Here is a 22,955-nt window from a genome sequence, read left to right as displayed (position 1 = left end):
ACTCCATCTCAATAAAAATATATTAGAATTGGAAAAGGCATAGAGAAAGGCATGTAAAATTATTAGGGATATGGAACAGCATCCACATGAGGAGAGATAAGAGACTAAGAAGCGGGGGCATAATAGAGGTAATAAAATCATGAATGGTATAGGGAAGTGTTATTTATCTCTTCACATAAGACAACAAAATTAATAGGCAGCAGGTTTAGAACAAACATAAGGAAGTACTTCTTCACACAATGCACAGTCAACCTGTGGAATTTATTACCAGGGGATGTTGTGAAGGCCAAAAATATAACTGGATTAAAAAAAGAATTAGATAAGTTCATGGATGATAGGTCCATCAATGGCTATTAGCCCAGATGGTCAGGGATGCAAACCCATGCTCTGGGTATTCCTAAACCCTGACTGCTAGAAACGGAGACTGGACAAGAGGGGATGGATCACTCAGTAATTGCCCTGTTCTGTTCGTTCCTTGTGAAACATCTGGCACTGGCCACTGTCAGAAGACATGGTGGTGGGTTAGATGGATCTGTAGGTCACGAAAGCTTATGCTCAAATAAATTTTAGTCTCTAAGGTGCCACAAGTACTCCTTTTCTTTTTGCGAATACAGACTAACACGGCTGCTACTCTGAAAACTGGTCTGGCCCAGTTGGCCATTCTTGTGTTCTTACCAACCCTAAGCATTCAGAAGGCCCATAAAAACCATTATGGTGATTTAAAGTTCATGAGAATCTTATAATTTTAGCATCTTTTTGCCTTCTGCTTTTTGAGGTTTTAACATTTGCGTTCTTCGGGCTTAAAGGCTTGGCCACGACTTTTCTCCACGACCCTGATGGTTAGAAATATATTTTTTAATGAAAGTGGTCATTTTCACATAATCTTGCACAGGGGCTTTAAGAAAAACACCAAATATCACAGGAGGACTCTCTATAGAATTATGAGAGATGGCAATCCTGTTGCTCGTATTCAAATTTTTATAAACGGCAACATTTCTGGCAATGAAATAAATCCATAACTGTAGAATCCCCCCACCAATACACATACTATTTTTGCACTTGTTTGTTTGTTCCTTTATAGTTCATGAATGAAGGGTGCAGTTACAGTGATCACAGCTATCTACTGCATAAGAATGCCTACTTTCTGGCAGAGCAGTTTATCATGAATTGCTGGGTTATGCATCTGCAGTATTCACAACTGTTTTCTTGTAACTGATTGCAGATAAAGCCATTTTTGGAATTCTTTCTAGGGCACATATCCATACACACGGAAGGACTTGATACCTATGATCGTGCTGAGCCCAGAGCTGTGGTCAAGTCTGTGTCCAGAAAGTATTCAAAAATGCCAATTATTTAACGCAGTTCTGAATGCCATTATTATGGATATGGCTCATGTTATTCCAAATAACTAGTGTACATGAATAGAGTATTTATTCCATCATCTGTATATTTGTATATGTTGCTGTGCCTGTAAATAAATAAAGCATGCAGAAAGCAAACACATTGGATTTCATGGAGTATGGAGAGATTTTATTTTAAACAACAACACAAAATTATTGTTGTTTCTATCTTGGAGGTATATGAGGTTTCATTTACATTACAATGTGTGCTACGGAAATTGAAATTTGAAAGTGAGTGACCTTGCATATTTAGTCTTGGGAGAGTATTTAATAATTTACACACAATAAATGTGTAGCGGTGTTGAAATTCTTTGGAATTGAAAACTATTAAGCTGTGCAAAATTAAACTAGCAAGAATGAAGATGTGGTGTAGCTTTGTGTTTGTTCGTTCTGTGACTGTTAAGTGTGAATTAGAGGATTAGAATATTGTAGTGCTTTAGCTACTTATTAATAGGCATGTATCTCTCGTAAAATGAAAGCTCTGCCATTTTGATATGGAAATAAGTTTGGCAGGTGTGACTGTTACAAGGCAGGAAGGGTGGACTGGACTTGCCTCTCTCCTTCTGCTCCCCATGATCTTAGCAAACCTTGCAGTGAGACAAAACGGAGAGTATCAGAAGGAAAGGGTTACGCTCCAATTAAAACAACAATAATACCTGGAGCTTTCATATGCTTTCAGATGTCACCAGCCACTGCTGGAGTTTGGAGGGGCTGCACATCTTGGTTTAACATACCCATTCCGTTTTTAATAATCAGGGGCCAAAGATGGCAAATCAACACTAAAAGATATGTCTTAGAGACGTCTTCCTCATACTATGTAGTAGTGAGTGCCAATGCTGCACTCTGCTGTTGGAAGCATTTTATAGGGCACATATAATAACACCATTACACCCCAGCCTGGTGTTTGGTAAAATGGTGTCTCTATAAACTACAATATGTCGAAATAAAACAGATCTTGGTTTTGCACATTATTATTCTATATCAGTTGCAGGGCATTTGCACTTGAAATGTGACTAATACACATTAAATATTAATGGAAAATCTGTGGGGGGGTGTTAATTTATAATGGGACTGAATTATTCTCTTACACCTTTTGAAGCAGTGTCATGGGTTTAAGTAAGAGCAGAAATTGGCCCTCCTGGTGTACTCCAAATTTGACTGGCTGGTTGTGAATGTGGCTTTTACTTGATGGTGCCAATTAGAAATTAAAACATTCATTGGGGAAGATGCATTGTTTTCAGTGTCTGTTTCCTCTTTTCTTTGTCAGTTCTTGCACTTATCTATCTCCTCTTTTTTTCTTTTCCTTCATTGTGTGCTTTATCTATAAAATTAAAACTAGGGGTCACCTAATAAAATTAATAGGCAGAAGGTTTAATACAAAAAAGAGGAACTACTTTTTCATGCAACACACAGTCAACCTGTGGAACTCATTGCTGTGGGACAGTGTGAAGGCCAAAAGTAAAATTGGGTTAAAAAAAGAACTAGTTAAGTTCACGGAGGACCAGTCCATCAGTGGTTATTAGCTTAAGACGGTCAGTGTGAAGCCCCTTGCCCAATACAACTCTTAACCTCTGCAAGAAGTTGGAAGTGGAAGATAGTGGTGGATCACTCCAGAATTACCCTGTTCTGTATGGTCTCCCTGGAGCTCTTGTATTGACTGCTGTTGGGGACAGGATATTAGACTAGATAGACTATTGTTCTGAGCCAGTATGGCCATTCTTATGTACCTATCCCCTTTATTTCTGTATTTTCCAGGTCTTTCTCCAGAATATTTCCCCTAATTCTGTTTTCTAAATTGGCCAGTCAATCTCTTCCTCCCTCCACCCAAACATCCACCCTTTTACACGCCATCAACCCTGACTTAATGTTGCATACACACCCTCTTCCATGGAGCACCAGGCATCTTGATATCCAGAGGACAAAACTGCAGTGAGGGTCTCACTGCTCAGAAGTCAATACCACTTGAAAAGGCACAACCTTACCCATCACCCCAGTGACTGGATTCCTACCAGGTTGCTGCCCCTGAATATTATTTGCCAGCTCCATTTATTTTTGTAGATGCCAGCTGGTGTAATGTTTTGAGTAAATTGGAATGCCCCCTCCCAAACTCAGTCTGTCACTGCCGCCACCACCACACACACAGAACATCCTAGGTGCTGGAGAAGGAGCTTTCTCTCTAGGCTTTGCCTCCCACCCAAAGATTCCCGGCTACCTCAAGACGGGAGGTGATGGGGGTATCGGCCTCTGTTTTGGGGATTTACCTTTTCAGTAAACAAGACTTCCCAAGCTGCAAAAGAAGATTGAGTCTTGCTAATTTGACTGCTCCCCAGAGGGTTCTGAATAGCAGTAGGCAAGACTGGAAAAGCTACAAGCCACAGCAAAGTTACTGGAACTGTCAGTCTCCAGACTCAGGATGACTATGTTATGTTATGCCACAAAAAATGCAGAGCAAGTGAATGGGGGGGTGGGGGGGAGATATCTATTCCCTGGCTGCGGAGCTATTTAGTATTTTTTTGTAAGAGCCCAAGAGCAAGTACTTTAAAGGGGAAATTTCTCTGACTTCCCCGTTATGGATAAACCCTAGCAGCTTACTCAGGTGGCATTCTGATATGTTTTAATCTGAAGGTAATTATTGGCATGGTAGAGAATAGACTCACTTGTATTTGCTTAATAAAAACTTGAGATGTGAGTGGGCTTTAGGCCTCTTAACTTGAGTATTTTATGGTTGAAGTAGTCTGTGTGGAGTGTGGAGAAATGCCCCTTTTTTCCTAGCTAAGTGCTGCACAAATATTAGCATTTGAAATGAGAGCCAAATTCACATACCTAGGACTGCATATAACATCAGTCTCACAGAGCTACTGATAAGGAATAATTGGAATAATTTATATTTCTTCACCAACATAGTGAGAAAGTCCCATTGTATTTGAAGTGTCTTCCACATGAGTATTGAATTTATTGAATTTGGCACAGCCAGCCATCCAGAAGCATACTCAATAGCTCCTGAAAAATTTAAAACCGTGCAGATGTCTTACAAGAAAAAAAATTACTACTGCACCTGCATGGTTTTTTTTTTTTTTTTTTTTTTTTTTTCATTTTTAGGCCTCATTAGGTTTTTCACCAGCAAACCACCTTTGCCAAGTTAATTCTACAATTAGAGTATCAGATATGCCCAATGTCAGTAAATTCAGTTTGATTTGTATGATCATGAATTATCTAGCACCTAGAGACCTCAATCGGGATCAGGGCCGGTTCGTCCTAGATGTTACGCAAACAGAGCAGAACACAGTCCCTGCCCTGAAGATCTTACGACCTAGAGGTATGTCTGCACTTTGAGTTGGAGGTGTAATTTCCAACTCGAGGACGCATACTCTCACTAGCTCTGATTGAGCTAGGGCGTTAAAAATAGAAGGCTGGCTGCAGCAGTGGGAGGGGCTAGCTGCCTGGAGTAGGATTCTGTCTGAGATGCTAGCTGTGTACTCAGGGCTGTTAGACCTTCCTACCTCTCTCACCGTGGCAGCTACATTTCTATTTTTAGTGTGGTGGGTTTGTCTCCTCAAGCTGGAAATTACTCTTCCAGCTCCAGGTATAGCCATAGCCTAAGATAACACAACAAGTGGGTGTAACAATCAGCTGGGAGGAGCAAAGGATTGAACATAATGGAAAACATGGAGGCCAGATACGTGCACAGATTGATGGTTTTGAGGTGGGTAAATAAAAATATTTATAAAACAAATATCAGAGATTCCTACTGGTGTTCTACCTAGACATTAATTAGCCTTGTGCAAAACACCTTCTAGCAGCCTCTTCAGTTTGTGTGTTGTAAACCTCCTATTTCTTTGAGGCTGATATGGTGGGTTGTATTGGAATAAACTGACATTTCTGCATCCTATCATAATTATGTCAAGATAATGTCTTAATTATATAATATTCTAAATGTGATATATTGAGTAGTAATGTCATGCAATGTTCACTATTTTATATAATCGGTTAGCCCTCAGACTCAGGGAATAAAAGATTATATAAATATAGTAGAGTTTTCTTTACAGTTTAAAATTTAACTTGGATGGAAGGTACAATTTGAAGTGGAAATAGAATATTTACTGACATTACTGCCTTAATAAATCCTAACTGTAGTCTTCAATCCAAATAACTTCATGTTTATCACATGTATTGTTCTTCTAACCCTGCTTCTTCTCTGTTCTCATGTTGTTTATACTGTCATCTTTAAAAACAAACGAACCTGTACTTTGTGTGGAATTCTCATGTTGGGTAAAATTGTCTGTGAATTGACAGTGCTATAGTTAGGAAATGAAGCTGTGGGGTGGGACCCCAAATACTTCACCCATAAATACAGCTTGTTGAACTAAAATGTAATACATTTTTTTTCATCGTAGTCAGCTACTTTGCAGCTGATTAAATTTTCATGCACATCCATAGAATAGAACGAACGGAAGGACTGAGATTTTAGTATGTAAATAGTGATACTGGGCATTTGGCTTGATAAAATTGTAAGGAGAATCTGCAGTGAGTTCTGTCTTTAAGTAATGATTCATATGGCTGAGTGGTATGAGGAAGGAAAGCCGTGTGGTTTTAGAAAAAGCAGGTGGATTTGGCAAAGATATGTGTCAATGTAATTTAATTGAAATGATGTGCTAATTTGAGGAAGAAGGTGCTAATGTTTTAACAGTGTCCAGTTATAGCAACATGGGAACTAAAAATGCATTTGTACTGGTGGCCCAAGAAGGGAAGAAGGTCAGTGAGTTCAGGGAGCTAAATGTCACATGGTAAGGCTAAGAATAGGTATAGAATGCCAGAGTGCTGATTCAGATAGTAATTTTAGTGCACTGTTTTTCCATTTCGAATTCCAGGGTTATCTCATTTGAACTGTGAGGTTTAGGCCTGCTGTTTTCAACATGGTTGATCAAGAGCAGACTTCTGCAACATTTCATCTTCCACAAACTCATGCATCCATTTCTCCTGTCCCTCCCTATTCCAGAGAACAGCCCATCTTCACCACCAGAGCACATGTCTTCCAAATTGACCCCAGCACCAAGAAGAACTGGGTTCCTTCAAGCAAGCAGGCTGTAACTGTTTCCTACTTCTATGACAGCACAAGAAACAGCTATCGGATTATCAGTGTGGATGGAGCCAAGGTAGGAGGTTGAAGGATACATCTGGCATGTTTATTGATTGGAGAGCATCGCGTGATGCTGCTCAACATTAACTGGTAATAGATATAGATGGTCCAGCCTACAGAGATAGTTGAATAAATACTTAATTTGTATGTAATCCACTCTTTGTACTGTGAAAGCTTCGAGTGCAGAAGTAAGTTTTGTGTGTGTGTGTGTGTGTGTGTGTGTGTGTAATAACAAGTGGCTTGTGGAGGCAAGACTATATCAATTTAGAATAGCTTAATACTACTGACATCTTGGCAGGCCAATAGTTGCTAGTGTCAACTTTTGGCAAGTATTTGGCTGATTGTGTCTTAAAATATTGTCCATTAAAGGTACATCTGGATTTTTGTGGCAAAAACATATTTTTAAAGGGTACAATGGGAGAGGTGCATGCTCGGACTGGAGCTATTAGGTTTGAAGAGAAAGGATTGCCCACTCCTTGGGATAAAATAATATGTCTTCAGTGAGTAATTATGCCCTCCAGCCTGCACCTTGGTAGACTGTCACACTGCTGGTCACTTTTTTCAGTCTGCAAGACATAATCTGCTATTGTAATTCGCAACCCCATGCAACATTCCTCCTAGCACAGTGAAAAACTGAAGAAACTCCACAATGCTGCAACCCGTCTCTTCCGCCCCCCTCCTTTAATTAGTTTTTATTATTTTTGATAATGACTAGTTAAGGCCAAATTCTGTCCTTGGAAGAATGTCTACATTGATTCAGTGGGAGCCCCAGATGTGCATTTGAGGGCAGAATTTACCCCTTGCATGTTTCCTTTGTTAAGGTCTAAACTGGAACAGCTTCAGTTTACCACTTAATTCAGTGGTTAATGTTAGCAAGGCAGAGTTCATTAGTCTTCAGTAGACCAACTTCAGTGACTATTTTATTTAAATTATTTCTCTCTCTCTAAAATAGATTACAAATTACAGTTCTGTTTTGGACTTGTGTGCTTCTTTGTCGTGCTCAGTGTGCTTTGAGAGGAGCCTTGGTATATTATACCAAAAGACACTAAAAAAGAGAGCAAAAAACCTGTCAGCATTAGGGTGCACATGCACCAAATCAATCTGAGTCATTTGAAATTAAAAATCTCCTGAGATATGTTCAGCAGAGAATGAATTGTTCACCAACCTCTGGATTGTCCTTCCTCTTTCCAGAATAGTATGCCTGTTCTAGCTGAGAAGCAACATAGTGTTTACGCTGGCTTCTTTAGAGTTCATTACCCCTTCTGTGGAGTCCTTCCATGCTGGGCATCACCCTGTTCGGGAATATAGGCTGGAAAAGGAAGCTCTGGTATTGTGCTGCCAGATTCAGCCAGTATGCTTCACTTTTATAGCACCTTTTTTCCATCCAGAATCTCAGCACATTTACTAATATCAGTTAATTTAGCTTCATAACTTAGCCTGTGAGTAAGTGCTGTTATCCCCATTTTAAAGATGGGCAAACTGAAGTATGGCTAGATTAAACTAGTTGAGTGAGGAAGTCTATGGGGAAACAACTTAGATTTCATGACTCTCCATCTTATGCCTTAACTGCAAAACCTCCCTCCTTATAGGCCACTGCTTTGCGTAGACAAGTCAGTGCAGGACATGCTGAGACACTTGCATAAAAATTGCATTGAAATCCCACTTCAGCGCATTTGCTATGGTTTTACCACATCATGCTGACATTATGTAGCAGCAATAAAATGTTATGAAAACTCTCTAGAGTGCAGTGCAATTCATTCCACATTGGTGGTGGTTTGGTTGTGTAAGCTGCATTTTACTTTTTTTAAAGCTTTCATTGTTCCTCTGGAGCTACATGTTGAATTGCAAATATGGAAAAGAATGTAGGGTCACTCTAACCCCTTTACTGTTGTTGTCCTTCATAAAGTCAGGGACTGGCTGCATAATGCTAACTTAATGAATATTTGTTACCCTTCTGATGTGCCACTAGTCTGACAGGTCTTGCTCCTTGAAAGAATGGTTTGTTAGGAAAATCATGTTTTTTTCCCCCTAATAATTACTGAGTGTTTAGGGAGCACTTGATGTGTCTGTAGAGGGCTATGCAGTTTTCTCTGTGTGGAAATGCATTGTACGTTTATAGAGAACATATGCAGTTAAGAAACCATGAAGTAAAACAGGTTGGAGAAAGAAATGTGAATAGTAGGCATCTCTGGCTGTCTGACTAGCATTTGTCTTCCCAGCAGAATGGTTACTAGAGATAATATATCAACTATAAGGATGGCATAGATGAGTTAAACTACATGGCGGATCAGTGATCCGAAGACACACACACACAAACCTTAGCCACCAGAGACCAGGGTAGTGTCTTTGATGTAACCTCTCACAGAAAAAACAGCTGACACATTCCCCTTATGCTCAGATAAATTTGTTAGTCTCTAAGGTGCCACAAGTACTCCTTTTCTTATTCCCTTTTCTGGATAGGCTGTTAGTATTTATATCAAGTGTGAACATAAGAATCTTTTCCAAGATAACATTACCAAGGAAAGGAACAGAGCAACATGTCTTTTAGTTACATAATAACAAAGGGACTTTGTAACTTTTTCAAGAAAGTAATTTAATCATAATTCCTGGAGGAGTCATTTACCAGAGTCCGTCTAAACAGGAAGATACAGAACACTAAAGGAAGTAATATTGACAAATGGGGCTTGGAATGTTCCAGTTTTAATGAGGTGATTATTGGCTCCGCCATACGAAAACCCCTAGTGATTTAGGCAAAAGTCAGAGTGTGACTTAAAGTGGGGAAAAAACATGAGCTAATAAAAGTGGTTGGTTACTGTGCAGTGTGCGGGGGAAAGCATAGGCCAGACTCCTCATTAAAATCAATCTATATTTATTCTACCTTTAGAAACACAGAGACCTGAAAGATTGCGAATTAAACAGAGCAATAACCTCCATCGCCCTTTGGAGTTATGCATGGTACTTCCTGGATTGATTTAAAAAAAACAAAAAAAAAAACCTTCAGGTTGTAAATATTTGTTAAACAAGGAAAACTGAGGCTGGAAAAATAGGAACCTAACATATTTCCATAGAGAACCTGAGAATTAAAACTGTTATTTTCAGTCCCCTCCAAATATGGGGGCAGTGCGGTCATGACAATAAGCAAGGGCTAGGTCTCTTTACCCCCCTACCCCCATTTCAATCTGTTGACCCTGTGTAAGGCTGATAGACCACGGTTATTGGTGGGTGGGATTGAACCTGGGGCCTCTGGAGCTTAGTGCATGAGCCTCTACTTCGTGAACTACAAGCCATATGGTCTCGAGTTAAGGCTGTATAGCAGACTCATTAATCTCTCTCTCTCTAAGTGGTCTCGGTACCACTAGACGGGACAGAACACCAAACCAGCGAGGTGTGTAGGTTGCATACTTCCCCTGGTCTGAGGAGGTACGTCCCAGCTGAAATCCCAGACCAGTCCCCACTTGTAACATCAACAGACCCTGATTGTTGGCAGGCGGGATTGAACCTGAGGCATCTGGAGCTAAATGCATAAGCCTTTACTGCACGAGTTAAAAGCCATATGGCCCTTAGCTAAGGCTGTAGAGCAGACTCATTAATCTCTCTCTCTAAGTGGTCTCAGTGCCACTAGATGGGACAGAACGCCACACCCAGGAGGTGTGTGGGTTACAACTGCACCAGTTAATCTTTTGAGAAACAATTCTATTCTGTCCTTGGGGGGGAAAAAATAACCCCGAGAATTAAAATCCAGTGATAGTTTGGGATGGAATAGATATTTTCAGACCAGTCCAGCAGGGAAACCTGACCTCTCGTGTTGTGATTGTGACACACTGGAGAAGATATTTCTATGAGCATGATCAGAGAGATGGGCAGAAAGAAGAGCAATGAAGCAAGATCACAGAAGGAAAAGACCAGCATGTTGCAAGACTGGCTCTGGTAAATATATGCTACAGAAATGATAACCTTCAGTGCTTTAAGGAAAGCTTTCATTTCAACTGCAGAGTGACCATTCATTTGCAGAGCCCAAGTTTGTTTCCATGTGATATAAAACAACATAAAGCATAAGTTACCTTGAAAATTAACTGGCAATGGCCAAGCTGATAACCTTGTTAAAATAATATATATAGTAAGGAAGAGTCCCAGGATACACTGTTTTGTTATCTGGCAGACCTGCGGATCAAAGCCAATGGGCCTATTCATGGAATAAAGTGCAACTCTGTGTGACTAAGGGTGGCAGAATCAGGTCCTTGGGGTATATTCCTCAGAGTGAATACAATAAAATGAATAAGCCTCTCTGCAAAATACTTGGCCTTAAATTTCATATCCTGTCATATGAGAGATTAGTAAAAACAGCACATGTTGAAAAGGAAATTTCTACTGCTGAAGATGATAGAATGATGCTTGGATTCCTTCAGGGTTTGTTTTTCTAATCCTTTCACCAGTCTGCATTACTAGTTAATACAATAGCTCAGCACGTCTGCACAGAACATACATTTCTTTGTTGAATATTTACACAGTGAAAAGGGGTGGATTTAGGAACCTGAACTCTAGAGTTACCACTTTCAAGGAAACCATCCGCATACTTTTCTTTGTGGATTAAAGTAAATTGGTTGTGAAAGCATGGACACTTTTTTTTTTTTAAACTGTTTGGGATGTTCTGCCAAAAGGTGTGTGTTCAGATTTGAAGAATTTGCAGTTAGTGCTGTCGGAGGGTCTGAGAGAAACATGCTTTTCTCTAGATTTTATTTTGTCTTATATACCTTTTTCTTTGGCCTAATTTCCATTATTAGAACAGTATTGAATCTTTTTAAGAGAAATATTTAGCGTGACACTGAGAAGCAATTCCATACTGCTACATTTTTTAGCACCAAATAAAGACTTCAGACCACATGCTATGAAAATACTTTGCTAGATGCTTGCACATTCACCATAGCACTTAACTTTACATCTGAGAACTGGGGGGTCTGATTTGTAGCAAATATAATGCATGATTTGGTTGCAATTATTTCTATTTCTTGTGAGCATGTTCCAAGTGAACATGTAGGGATATCCTGATTTAGCAGATTAATTATCTGGGGATATATATAGTATGACTAAACATATCTGTGGGAATTGCTAATGGATTCCTCCCCTGCTACTTCCTGCTGCTGTGACTATGACAGTACTGACATGCATAAAGTCCTACTTTTCCATGCCCTTTATAGATTTCACAGCATTTAACTCCATTGTGAGCAGATTGCCAGGAGGCAAATGGCTTTCCACCCCTGCTTTTGGTCCTGCTGACTTATGGACCCTCAGGGAAATGTATATTAACTGCAATTATATGTTGTACAGTGACTGCATATTTTGTCATGTTTTTGGTGATGTCATCTACTAAAAACAAAACATATATACTTGTAATTGGAGATTCACCTTTGTCAAACCTAAATTTCCTGTTCTGTTAGCTGTACAATTAAATGACCAGCAGATATTTTATAGTCATGAAATGCAGAGGAGGGAGGAGAAAGCAGCTCAGGAGTCTTCAAAAGTGATCTGAAAACTGTAGTGCTTTACCTTTTTTTACAATGTATAAAGAAGGCCTGGAAAAATATTCAGAAAGAGATGGGTAGGGGGCATGCACATGGAGAGGGTTCTGTTTCCTTGTTTTTTTTACGTTAGAAATTCAGGTTTTTTCTAGCTGGATTTTATTTGCTGTCATTATTTATTTGTTGTTGGCTGTTTATATTATGGTAGCACCCGGAGTGCTGGTCAAGTTCCTATTGTGAAGTGCACTCTGCAATTATGGAGGATGACATGGTCCCTGCCCTGAAGATCCATTAGCGACGGTAAAACCAGTAGGATTGTGACATCCAGACAACTTGTGCCAGTGAAACCTGATCAAATGAGCAGAAAATGATTCAGACTTTTTAAAACCTTTTTTATGTTTTTGGTCCAACAACTCAAATGTCTGAATAAACAATTTGGCAGGTGAGAATGTTCTCTCCATCACTCCTTCCCACCGCTTTGGGTAGGAGCTGAGCTGGAGAGAGATTCTAGTCCACGTTTGAGTCCTCCAAGAAAGAACGCCAGCAAAAAAAGGAAAAATTGACTTGACACCACTTCCATTTTTAACATAAATTAAGCAGAAATAAAAATTCAGCAGGAAGAAAACACTTCAGGCCTTCTTTATATTGCATAAACCTCTTTGAAGTTAACTGTAAGGTGAATCAAGATAGTATGGCTCAGTGGTAAGGTCAATAGCTTTTTCCTCTGGACACCTAAGTTCAAATGAAGGTTGACTGTTTTTTCTAGACTTCTATGCAGATTTGTTCACAATGGAGAAACCTCAGCACATTTCTCTTGAGCAGAAACTCCCAGGGCTGGAGTAGTTGGGGTGCTGCAGTTTAGGAAGTTGAACATATTTGATCAACTTATTCTCTTTACCCATGACATATCAAAACTGCTAACTTTGACATGGTTATAGACACAGAACTTTGAAGATTTATGCTTTATGATTCTAATATGTTTTCAAAAGGAATTCCTAACTAAGGAAAACAGCATGGGGTGAAAACAACATGGTTGGAACTTTAAAGACTCTATATAAAGTGTAATTGTAGAACTCAGTTCTGTCCTCCAATGTGTATCATGCATCCCTATGTCTATTATTATTAACATTTTGTTTTTATATTGGAGAATCAGCCGTTGAATTCATGCATATTAGCTGAGGTTTTCTAGTGTATATAGTGATGCATGCACTGTAAATATTGTTTGGGTTTAGAAACTGATAGGTTAAGCTGCTGGAAGCCCACACTTTTTCTTATCGTAATCAGTCCTTACTCAGACTCATCAGAACAAGCAGTTTTGTTCTTTGAAACAGCTGTAACTTAGACTGTTGTAGCTTGAGATGTCATAGCATAGGTTAAAGAAAAATGCTTGAATATAAAGATCTGTCTCCTAGTAGCAGTGGAGGTTTAAATAATTTACTTGTAAAAGCTATCTGGAGTTGCTTCTTGTAGTCTTTTTCCTTTGTAAATAATGAAAATGGATTGGGCTTCAGTTTGAGAGGCAGCTGCTGGTTTTGTTGTGAAGTTCTCCTTCATTTTGCATGATGAACAAATTGAGCGAAGGGGAGTATTTGTCCTACATCTGAGGCAGAGTCTGTTACCACCATCCAAAAATGGACCTCACTGTTTTTTAGCCTTATTTTCTAATTACATTGGAATCTGCAGAAGACTGGTTCTAATATGCACTTTGTGAAGTCACTGGAAGACACTGACTAGTAGTTCTGGGGTGCAAACTTCTTTTGAAAGGATATTGAAATTGGAAAGAGCTCAGAAGAGTCACAAGAATGATGCAACTTATTAAGAATCTGCCTTACAGTGCGAGGTTTAAGAAGAGGTTTTAACAAAGAGAAGGTTAAGAGGTGACCAGATCACAGTCTGAGTACCTGCACAGGAGAAGATTTCTGATAGTAGGGGGCTCTTTAATCTAGCATACAAAGGCATAACAAGCTTGGCAATGGCTAGAAGTTGAAGCTGGACAAATTGAAACTGGAAATAAGGGACAGATTTTTCAGCAGTGAGGGCAATTAAGCATTGGAACAACCTATCAAGGGATGTAATCCTATTCTCCATCACGTGAGGTCTTAAGTTGATTCTCCATCTCGGAAGGTCATCAAGATATGATGTCTTGCTAAAAGATGCATTACATTTCACCCAGAAGCTTGACACAGGAGTCACTGGGTGAAAATCTTTAGCCTGTGTTATGCAGGAGGTCAGATCAGATGATTGTATTGATCCCTTCTGGCCTTAAAATCTATTATTCTAGTTCTGCATTGGGTTAGTAGTAACTTAAGGTTATCTGTATTTGTGGTACAACAGTATTAAATGGTATGGTAACCTAAAATAACTTGAGCGCTCTCTAGCTGTTAAAGTTGAGCATAACTATTACAGGTCTTTGGCTGCTACCACCAATTGGCGCTTGAAATAATTGCAGCAGCCTGTCTACACAAGGGCTCCCTGAATTTCAAATGCTGATTGAGCTGAACTGGTGTAGGGAATGGAGGGAAAATTTTGAAGAACATTTTTGGCGTAAACAAGATGTGAAGGGAACAGAAAATTGGTTAGAACTGAGATATGAAACAAAGTGCGCTCTGTTGTCCTGATTTGGCTTCAAGAAAACGGATGGGTCCTTTGAGACTGTGTGTATTAACTAGGAGTCCCGACATCTGTGCAAGACTTTATTTCAGAATAAAATGTCATCATGTGGAGCTTTGTGATTTGAATGGATTGATCATTTCTACTATAATCTCTTTTCACATTATTAAAATCCAAGTGCAAGATCCCACATCCCTTCATTTGACTCGCAGGTTACAAATTCTTCAAAAGCAAACTTGTAAACCTAGTCAGACATGGGTGACAAATTATTGGCAGCAGCTGCATGGTGGTAAAAATGAACTGGACCAGCTCCACATTTGATTATGAGCCTGTGTGGCTTGTGTCTGTGTTCCTATGGACAGCCCAGCTGCTTCTCACTGACTTTGTGAAAAGAGCACCCAGAATTACATCTAGCAGATTGATGCTGCAAAAACCACTTTTCAGATCCAGTTTGTGGAGTATGTTGGTCACAAAGCATTGTGCCCTACAGACACATTTTAATGGCACCATTTTCCAATTAATAAGAAAATCGTTTGCTCAAGCTGGAGATCACATTTTAATTGATGGAAACACCTATACTTTTATAATGGGAAAACTAATGACAATTCCTAATCGCCTCTTATAGATTTTGAGCACTAGCTTAAAGTGTTGCCCTTGGGCACTGGAATGTGCCAAGACCACTGGCACCAGGTGGTTATCCAAACTGTGTGATGTTCTGATAATGAAACCTAAAACCAGGCAAAGCGCATCTGCTTTCTGATTTTGTTACATTCTCCTAAACTCAGGCCAGGCTCAGTGAGGTTAGTGGATCTTTCAAAAAAAAAATCCTGGCCAGGTCTCTGATGAGCGTGAGCTGGTATGTGGCATCAAGTGAAAAATCACAAACCGCTCAGAGGCTGTTGCTGGGGTCGTGAAACCCAGCACGACTTGGTGGGGTTTGCTTGGGCTTATGGCTTCGTTAGATTTCAAAGCAAAGCTTGCAGGCATGTGAACTGGTGAAGATGAGTGTCATATAGCACTAGTGGTTAAAGTCCCTCGCTTCTGCTTGCTAGAATTCATTGACTATGGGAACACTTGTCATCATGCATGGATTCTACATGGTCCTATCCAGCCCTTCTTTTGTAACAGGAATAAAAGCCAGATACCTTGCAGTTTATTCCCAGAGGTTTCCTTGATGAATCAGCAAATGCTTTATTACATAAGCCTTCCTCCCTTCAAATAGGGCATTTTTGCTTTAACCCATTTTTTTTAGTTCAGCCACTGAAAGTAATAAAGAATAATTGATGTAAGCTGTGACGCTTTTTAAAGCTCTAAGGATTGCTTGTCCAATGGAACAGCTATTTACATTGTTAGTTTCTCTCCCCCTCCCTTCCCCCCTCCTCTACTGCTGGAGGTGTCTAATGTTTGGAAATTCCCACACAACCACTAAAACAATCTGAGAATTAATGTTTCAGCTATTCTAATCAAGTCAACAGTGCCAGATGCAATTTATAAATAAACTATTATAACATGCACTCCTTAAAATTTGTGCAGCAAATGTAATTTGATGCATATTCTTTTTTAAAAGAGGAAAAACAAGTAGAATAGAAATGATTTTCATTCATGGAGCACAGGGATATTATTTTACACAATCCTATAGATGTATTTGTGTATACACAAAGGCATATGTCTTCAACTGTGCAGATGTAGACATTGCCAGGCTGGATCAGACCAGTGAGCCTTCCATGTTACTGTAGCAAGAGCAGATGCTTCTGAGGAAAATGGCCAGGAGACATTCTCATCGCCTGTAAATAACTTGTCCATGTTCCTTCCTCTATCAGATATCAATTATCTACCCAACAGTATGACTTTTGCAACACAGTCTTTTTTGTAGAATGTGATTACGAGTTCAGCCTTTGGGGGGTGGAGAATAAGTTGCATTGATCACTCTATCGTGATCAAGGAGTGGCACTGAATCGCTTCTAAAGGAGTTCCAGTTAATCTTCCTCTGATAGAAGAAGGGTGTCATGAGCTTGGGGGTGGGGAAAGGGGAAGAAATAGTAACATAAATTAAAGTCTCTAAGGTGCCACGAGTCCTCCTTTTCTTTTTGTGAATACAGACTAACATGGCTGCTACTCTGAAACCCATAAATTAAAAATATAATTATGTGGAAGAGCTCAGAACAGGATTTTTCTCTTTTATGTGTGCAGTGGAGATGTGGATTTATTGCTGCACTAGAGGAGGCTTAACAATACAGTGATGACTAAATTAGCTCATGCCCCCTAATTATACCTGCTTCCCCTCTCCAGTTCATAGAATAACAGGGTTTGAAGGGACCTCAGGAGCTCATCTAGTCCAACCCCCTGCTCAAAGCAGGACCAAATCCCCAGTTTTTGCCCCAGATCCCTCAATAGCCCCCTTAAGGACTGAACTCACAACCCTGGGTTTAGCAGGCCAGTGCTCAAACCACTGAGCTATCCCTCCCCCCTGGAACATGGGTTCCAGCCCATGTGATCAGTATGAAAAGTTTGACCATAAACAACCAAGTAGGTAGGGAGAGCCTGTGCAGATTGGACTCTCTATAGTACCTAATTGCCTTCTATGACGAGATAACTGGCTCTGTGGATGAAGGGAAAGCAGTGGACATGTTGTTCCTTGACTTTAGCAAAGCTTTTGATACGGTCTCCCACAGTACGCTTAGCAGCAAGTTAGAGAGGTATGGGCTGGATGAATGGACTATAAGGTGGCTAGAAAGCTGGCTAGATCATCGGGCTCAATGGGTAGTGATCAATGGCTCCTTGTCTACTTGGCAGTTGGTATCAAGCAGACTGCCCCAAGGGTCAGTCATGGGGCTGGTTTTGTTCAATATCTTCATTAATGATCTGGAGGATGGCGTGGGCTGCACCCTCAGCAAGTTTGCAGATGACACTAAACTGGGAGGAGTGGTAGATATGCTGGAGGGTACGGATAGGATGCAGAAGGACCTAGACAAATTAGAGGATTGGGCCAAAAGAAATTTGGTGAGGTTCAACAAAGACAAGTGCAGAGTCCTGCACTTAAGATGGAAGAATCCCATGCACCGCTACAGACTAGGGACCAAATGGCTAGGCAGCAGTACTGCAGAAAAGGACCTAGGGGTTACAGTGGACGAGAAGCGGGATATAAGTCAAAAGTGTGCCCTTGTTGCCAAGAAGGCTAATGGCATTTTGGGCTGTATAAGTAGGGGCATTGCCAGCAGACTGAGGGATGTGATCGTTCTCCTCTATTCGACATTGGTGAAGCCTCATCTGGAATACTGTGTCCAGTTTTGGGCCCCACGCTACAAGAAGGATGTGGAAAAATTGGAAAGCATCCAGCAGAGAGCAACAAAAATGATTAGGGGACTGGAACATGACTTGTGAGGAGAGGCTAAGGGAACTGGGAATGTTTAGTCTGTGGAAGAGAAGAATGAGGAGGGATTTGATAGCTGCTTTCAACTACCTGAAAGGGTGTTCCAAAGAGGATGGATCTAGACCAGTGGTTCCCAAACTCGTTCCGCCGCTTGTGCAGAGAAAGCCCCTGGTGGGCCGGCCGGTATGTTTACTTGCTGCGTCCGTGGGTTCAGCTGATCGTGGCTCCCAGTGGCCATGGTTCACTGCTCCAGCCAATGGGAGCTGCTGGTAGTGACCCGGGCCGAGAGACGTACTGGAGCAGCAAACGGCGGCCACTGGGAGCCACGATCGGCTGAACCTGCGGACGCAGCAGGTATACAAACTGGCCCGGCCTGCCAGGGGCTTTCCCTGCACAAGCGGCGGAACAAGTCTGGGAACCACTGATCTAGACTGTTCTCAGTGGTAGCAAATGACAGAACAAGGAGTAATGGTCTCAAGTTGCAGTGGGGGAGGTTTAGGTTAGATATTAGAAAAACCTTTTTCAGTAGGAGGATGGTGAAGCACTGGAATGGGTCACCTAGGGAGGTGGTGGAATCTCCTTCCTTAGAGGTTTTTAAGGTCAGGCTTGACAAAGCCCTGGCTGGGATGATTTAATTGGGGATTGGTCCTGCTTTGAGCAGGGGGTTGGACTAGATGACCTCCTCAGGTCCCTTCCAGCCCTGATATTCTGTGGATTCTATGATTCTATGCCTACTTGGCCATGTCTGTCCCAAGATAGGAATGTTTAGGACAGCAACATGAGGCCTTCATCCTGAGGCTTCTGTAATGTCGTTACAGGAGTGTAGAAATTAGAGATTTTATAAGACTTCATACAAGTGTTTGTCTGTAATATGGTGGCTGCGCAAAAGACAATGCTTTTATTAGGTACAGAAAATGTGGGCATTATGTAACCATGAACTATTTTTGTGACATATAATTATAGTGTTTTCATGTTCTCATTTCCAGTCACCAGGAAAATCTTAAAGGGTTAGCTCCACAAAGGAAAGTTAGGCTCAGTGTTGGAATGATGAACTCTAGGTGCCCTGCTGACCAGTAGAATCCACTGCCCCGAGTTGGTTACCCAGCCTCCCTATACATTGCATGGGAACAGTTAGGCGCCTAAGAATGAGATCCACAAAAGACTGTGTGCTGAGCTAGGCAGAGCTAGCCAGTGGGAAGTGCTGAGGAGAAGGGTGTGGCCTAAGCCCTGCCCTTCAAAAGGATTTAGATGCCTATCTCCACCTGGGATTCACAGACACAAACCCTCTCCTGGAGTTCAGCACCTAAGCTGGATTTTTTTTATTTATTTTTTTTTTTTTGCAAAGAAGGAATATAGACTTGAATGTGACTCTCCCACATCCCAGTGGGTGCCCTAGCCACTGGATCATGGACTCATTCTAGTCCAGTGAATAGTCTATTATTTTATACAAGTGGAACAGCTTCAACGGGAGAGCTTATGAGCCCCCACACAAAATACCCCATGTCCTAGTGATTAGGACACCCCCTCACAGGTGGGATACCTGGGTTCGGGTCCCTACTACTCTCAGGCAGAGTGGGGATTGGAACCTGGGTGGCCCACATGCTCCATGACAGATCTAAGCACTGGGCTATAGAATATACGGCTGTGTGTTGTGAAGGGCCTGATCCATTAGGCTGGGAAACTCCTAGTTTGTGAATCTCACTGAGGTTTAGGCTTTGCCTGTGCCCACCAGTAGAAATGTAGGCATCTTGGGGGCTTTATTTGTGGGAATGTTGGCACCTACAGGATCTGGTGGCAGCTGAGTGAGGGTTTTAAGGTTCTAAATTTTGTATTTGGGCACCTAAATTCCTTTACAGATCTAGACCCAAGTATCCATTGTGTACACCTCATGGACAAATTAGAAGGCTCCATTCCCCGCAAGTTAAAAGAATACAGAAAACGTTGTTTATATTCCTCATAAAAATTACATTAAATCTGTAAATAACAGTTCATATCAATGATTAAAAGTGCTTGGAAAGACAGGCTGTAGACTTCCTACCTGAAACAGTACTTGGGCTTTTGAATAGTGTGGGTGGCTGGATGTGTGCACTGTGCCTTCAAGGGAAAAAAATTTAGCTGTCAAAGCAGAAATTTTGGACCCTCCCCCGAAAAAACCTGCCAAAACCAGTGGCGATGTTAATTACCTTGAAAGATATTATATTTGGAGTAGGTGTAGCTGCAAAATTACCTAGTAGAATTCACAAAAAGCCAGAACATTTTTTCATTGCATTTAGACAGGTTTCTCAGTAAGGATTTCATCACAGAATTATTTTCTCAGCAGCAGACTGTTTAGTCGTCTTTTTTTTTTTTTTTAGTACTTTTACATCTATTCATAAAATGGGTTAGTAGCCATTTCCAGATGTAAATCATATGTGGGTTTTGTTTGATTTGTTTTAACATGGGGTTTAAAAACACACCCCCATCACTCAACTTGACTATTTTGGCTGGCTGCAAGGTAGATCCATAGGGCAAAGGGATGTGAAGAGTAATCAGTATTGAAATACCAAACCTGCTAGGTTAGTTGCACGTACAACAGAAGTCCCTGCAAATAACCAGCCTTGTCAGATTCATGGGGCTAAAATACGGGTCTTTTGTTCAGCACCTGTAACTAATTATCTGCTGATAAAATCAGGTCTGGTCTCAAGTATTGTCCCACCAACACTCTGAGACCCTCAATCATGCGTAAGTGATGCAGAGGAGCAAAGAGGAACACGAAGAGAGAGGAATTACAAAGCTCTTCTTTGAATTATGACACATCTCTAATAAATCCTTATCTTCAACTCATCCAAATTTAAAGCAAGTGGTATGTGGCAGGTTGTGCAGATGAATCGAGACTAATACATGCACACAGCTACTTCATTCAATTTCCAGTGAATGGGTGTGTCAGATTGTATTTCTCAGGGTGTAGCAGCACTCACAATTTTTAGAAGCATCAACAAAGACTTGGCAGAAAAGGGGGGGGAAACTTGATCACATTCACTGGTAGCAATTATAACAACTATAATTAATCTGCCTGCATTACAGGCTCACTGCTTGAGCCAGAGTACTGTTCTCAATTTCTGACTCCTTAGTTGCTATTGGATTGTGTTTCTTTGCTTTACTCCTGTGTTCTTTGTTTCTTTTTATAGCAGTCTTGATTAACAAAGCTTTTTTAAAATATATATATTTTTGGTGGACCACAGACAAGGAAGAATACTTGAGATCGGGGGTCGGCAACCTCTGGCACCAAAGACGGCATGCTAGCCAGTTTTTAATGGCACACTGCTGTCTGCCTACCCCATCATTTAATTTTAAATGAAGCTTCTTAAACTTTTTGAAAACGTCGTTTACATATGACAACAGTTTAGTTATATAATATATAGACTTCTAGAGAGAGACCACCTAAAAAACATTAAAATGTATTATTGGCACGCGAAACCTTAAATGAAGACTCGGCACACCACTTCTAAAAGGTTGCCTTCACCAAGGTCCCCAGAGCAGAGATTGTGCTGCGGCGCCGCTTTTCCCTCGCCCCTCCGTAGCAAGGGCCGTCAGCTGATTGGCCGCAGGGAGGGACCCATCACGCTGGGGGAAGAGGTGGGGGAGGGGGAAGCTTGCCTGCCCTGCAAGGAGAGAGCGGGCGGGGGGGTGGAGAAGAGCGGGCCGGGCAGGGCAGGATTTTTAATGGCAGGCTGCTGTCTGCCGGGGTAGGCAGACAGCAGTCTGCCATTAAAAAATTGGCTCGCATGCTGTCTTTGGCACGCATGCCATAAGTTGCCGACCCCTGACATATAGACTTATAGAGAGAGACCTTCTAAAAAATGTTAAAATGTATTATTGGCACACAAAACCTTAAATTAAAGTGAGTAAATGAAGACTCAGCACACCACTTCTAAAAGGTTGCCGACCCCTGATCTAGACAAGCCCTGAGACTTGCCCTTATTGCAGACTTGCAGTCTAGAGAGCTGGGGAAATGAAATTTCAGTTGAGGGGACACACACACATTCAGCTTCACACCTTTGACAGCGTAATTGATAAACTATTAGTAGTTTGTTTAGGTAACCTTAATGACTTACTTAATGGTCAATTACCATGGATTCATTATTTAGGGGGTGTCCATATTAGGGTTCCTCTAGACCCCTTCCACTTGGTTCTGCAAGAGCTTAGTTTGACTCCAGTCTCATCACTGTGGTTCTTTTATTTGGCATACAGGAAAGCTACGCTGAGTTGGTCAGGCTCAAGCATAGAGGGTGGAAACAGGGCGTACCATACATCCAAAGTTACACAGCAGACCTCTCCCTTTATATACATTTAGACATTACATTGCATTTGCCATACATTGCATCACATATTTTTGGATTGGGTTGTAACAACCTGTATAGCAGGCTCTGTCTATGCACAACTTACTCCTTACCTCAACTTATGTTCCAGGCTTATTTTAGCCATTGTTATCTTAGCCATTGTAAATTGTTCCCTGGGTTTTTCGTCTTATTGTATCTTTTACAGACATTCTGTTTTCAACCTGCCGATCCATTCACCTGTCTAATCCTGTCTCCCAAAAAATAAGGCCTCCCCCGTGTCCAATTACTCATGTCAAGCCAGGCCTACAGTTCATGTGGGGAAGTTATTTCAGACTAAGGATATGAATTTAAAATGCAAGAGCTATTCTGTGTTAACTCCTGTGTGGGTACTCTTAGTGCCTTTTTCCACTTTAGCTTAATCGCCTTCCAAAATATACTGGCTAAAGGGCTAGGTACTTTGCAGCAGTTATTCCATTCAATTTCCACATGTAGACAAGTCCTTGGTTGGAGCAGGTGAATTGGATGATATTCAGACCTGGTGGATATTCTTGCAGAAGGTTCTTGTGTATAGGAAATATTATACCTTGGAATATGTCCTGTTTG

General features: G+C 41.0%; 1 protein-coding gene across 1 annotated transcript in view; it reads left to right on the top strand.

The window, feature by feature from the left end:
* Positions 1-22,955, top strand: part of HOMER2 (homer scaffold protein 2) — a 101,360-nt gene that overhangs the window by 39,595 nt on the left and 38,810 nt on the right. The window contains exon 2 of the mRNA XM_038420734.2: positions 6,397-6,553. Within this exon, the coding sequence (XP_038276662.1) occupies positions 6,397-6,553 (157 nt within the window). The remainder of the gene's footprint in view (positions 1-6,396; positions 6,554-22,955) is intronic.

Source organism: Dermochelys coriacea, chromosome 10, assembly GCF_009764565.3.
Source record: "Dermochelys coriacea isolate rDerCor1 chromosome 10, rDerCor1.pri.v4, whole genome shotgun sequence".
NCBI classification, from domain to species: Eukaryota; Metazoa; Chordata; order Testudines; family Dermochelyidae; genus Dermochelys; species Dermochelys coriacea.
Note: the sequence above shows the minus strand (reverse complement) of the source record. Positions and strands in the feature narration are given on the sequence as shown.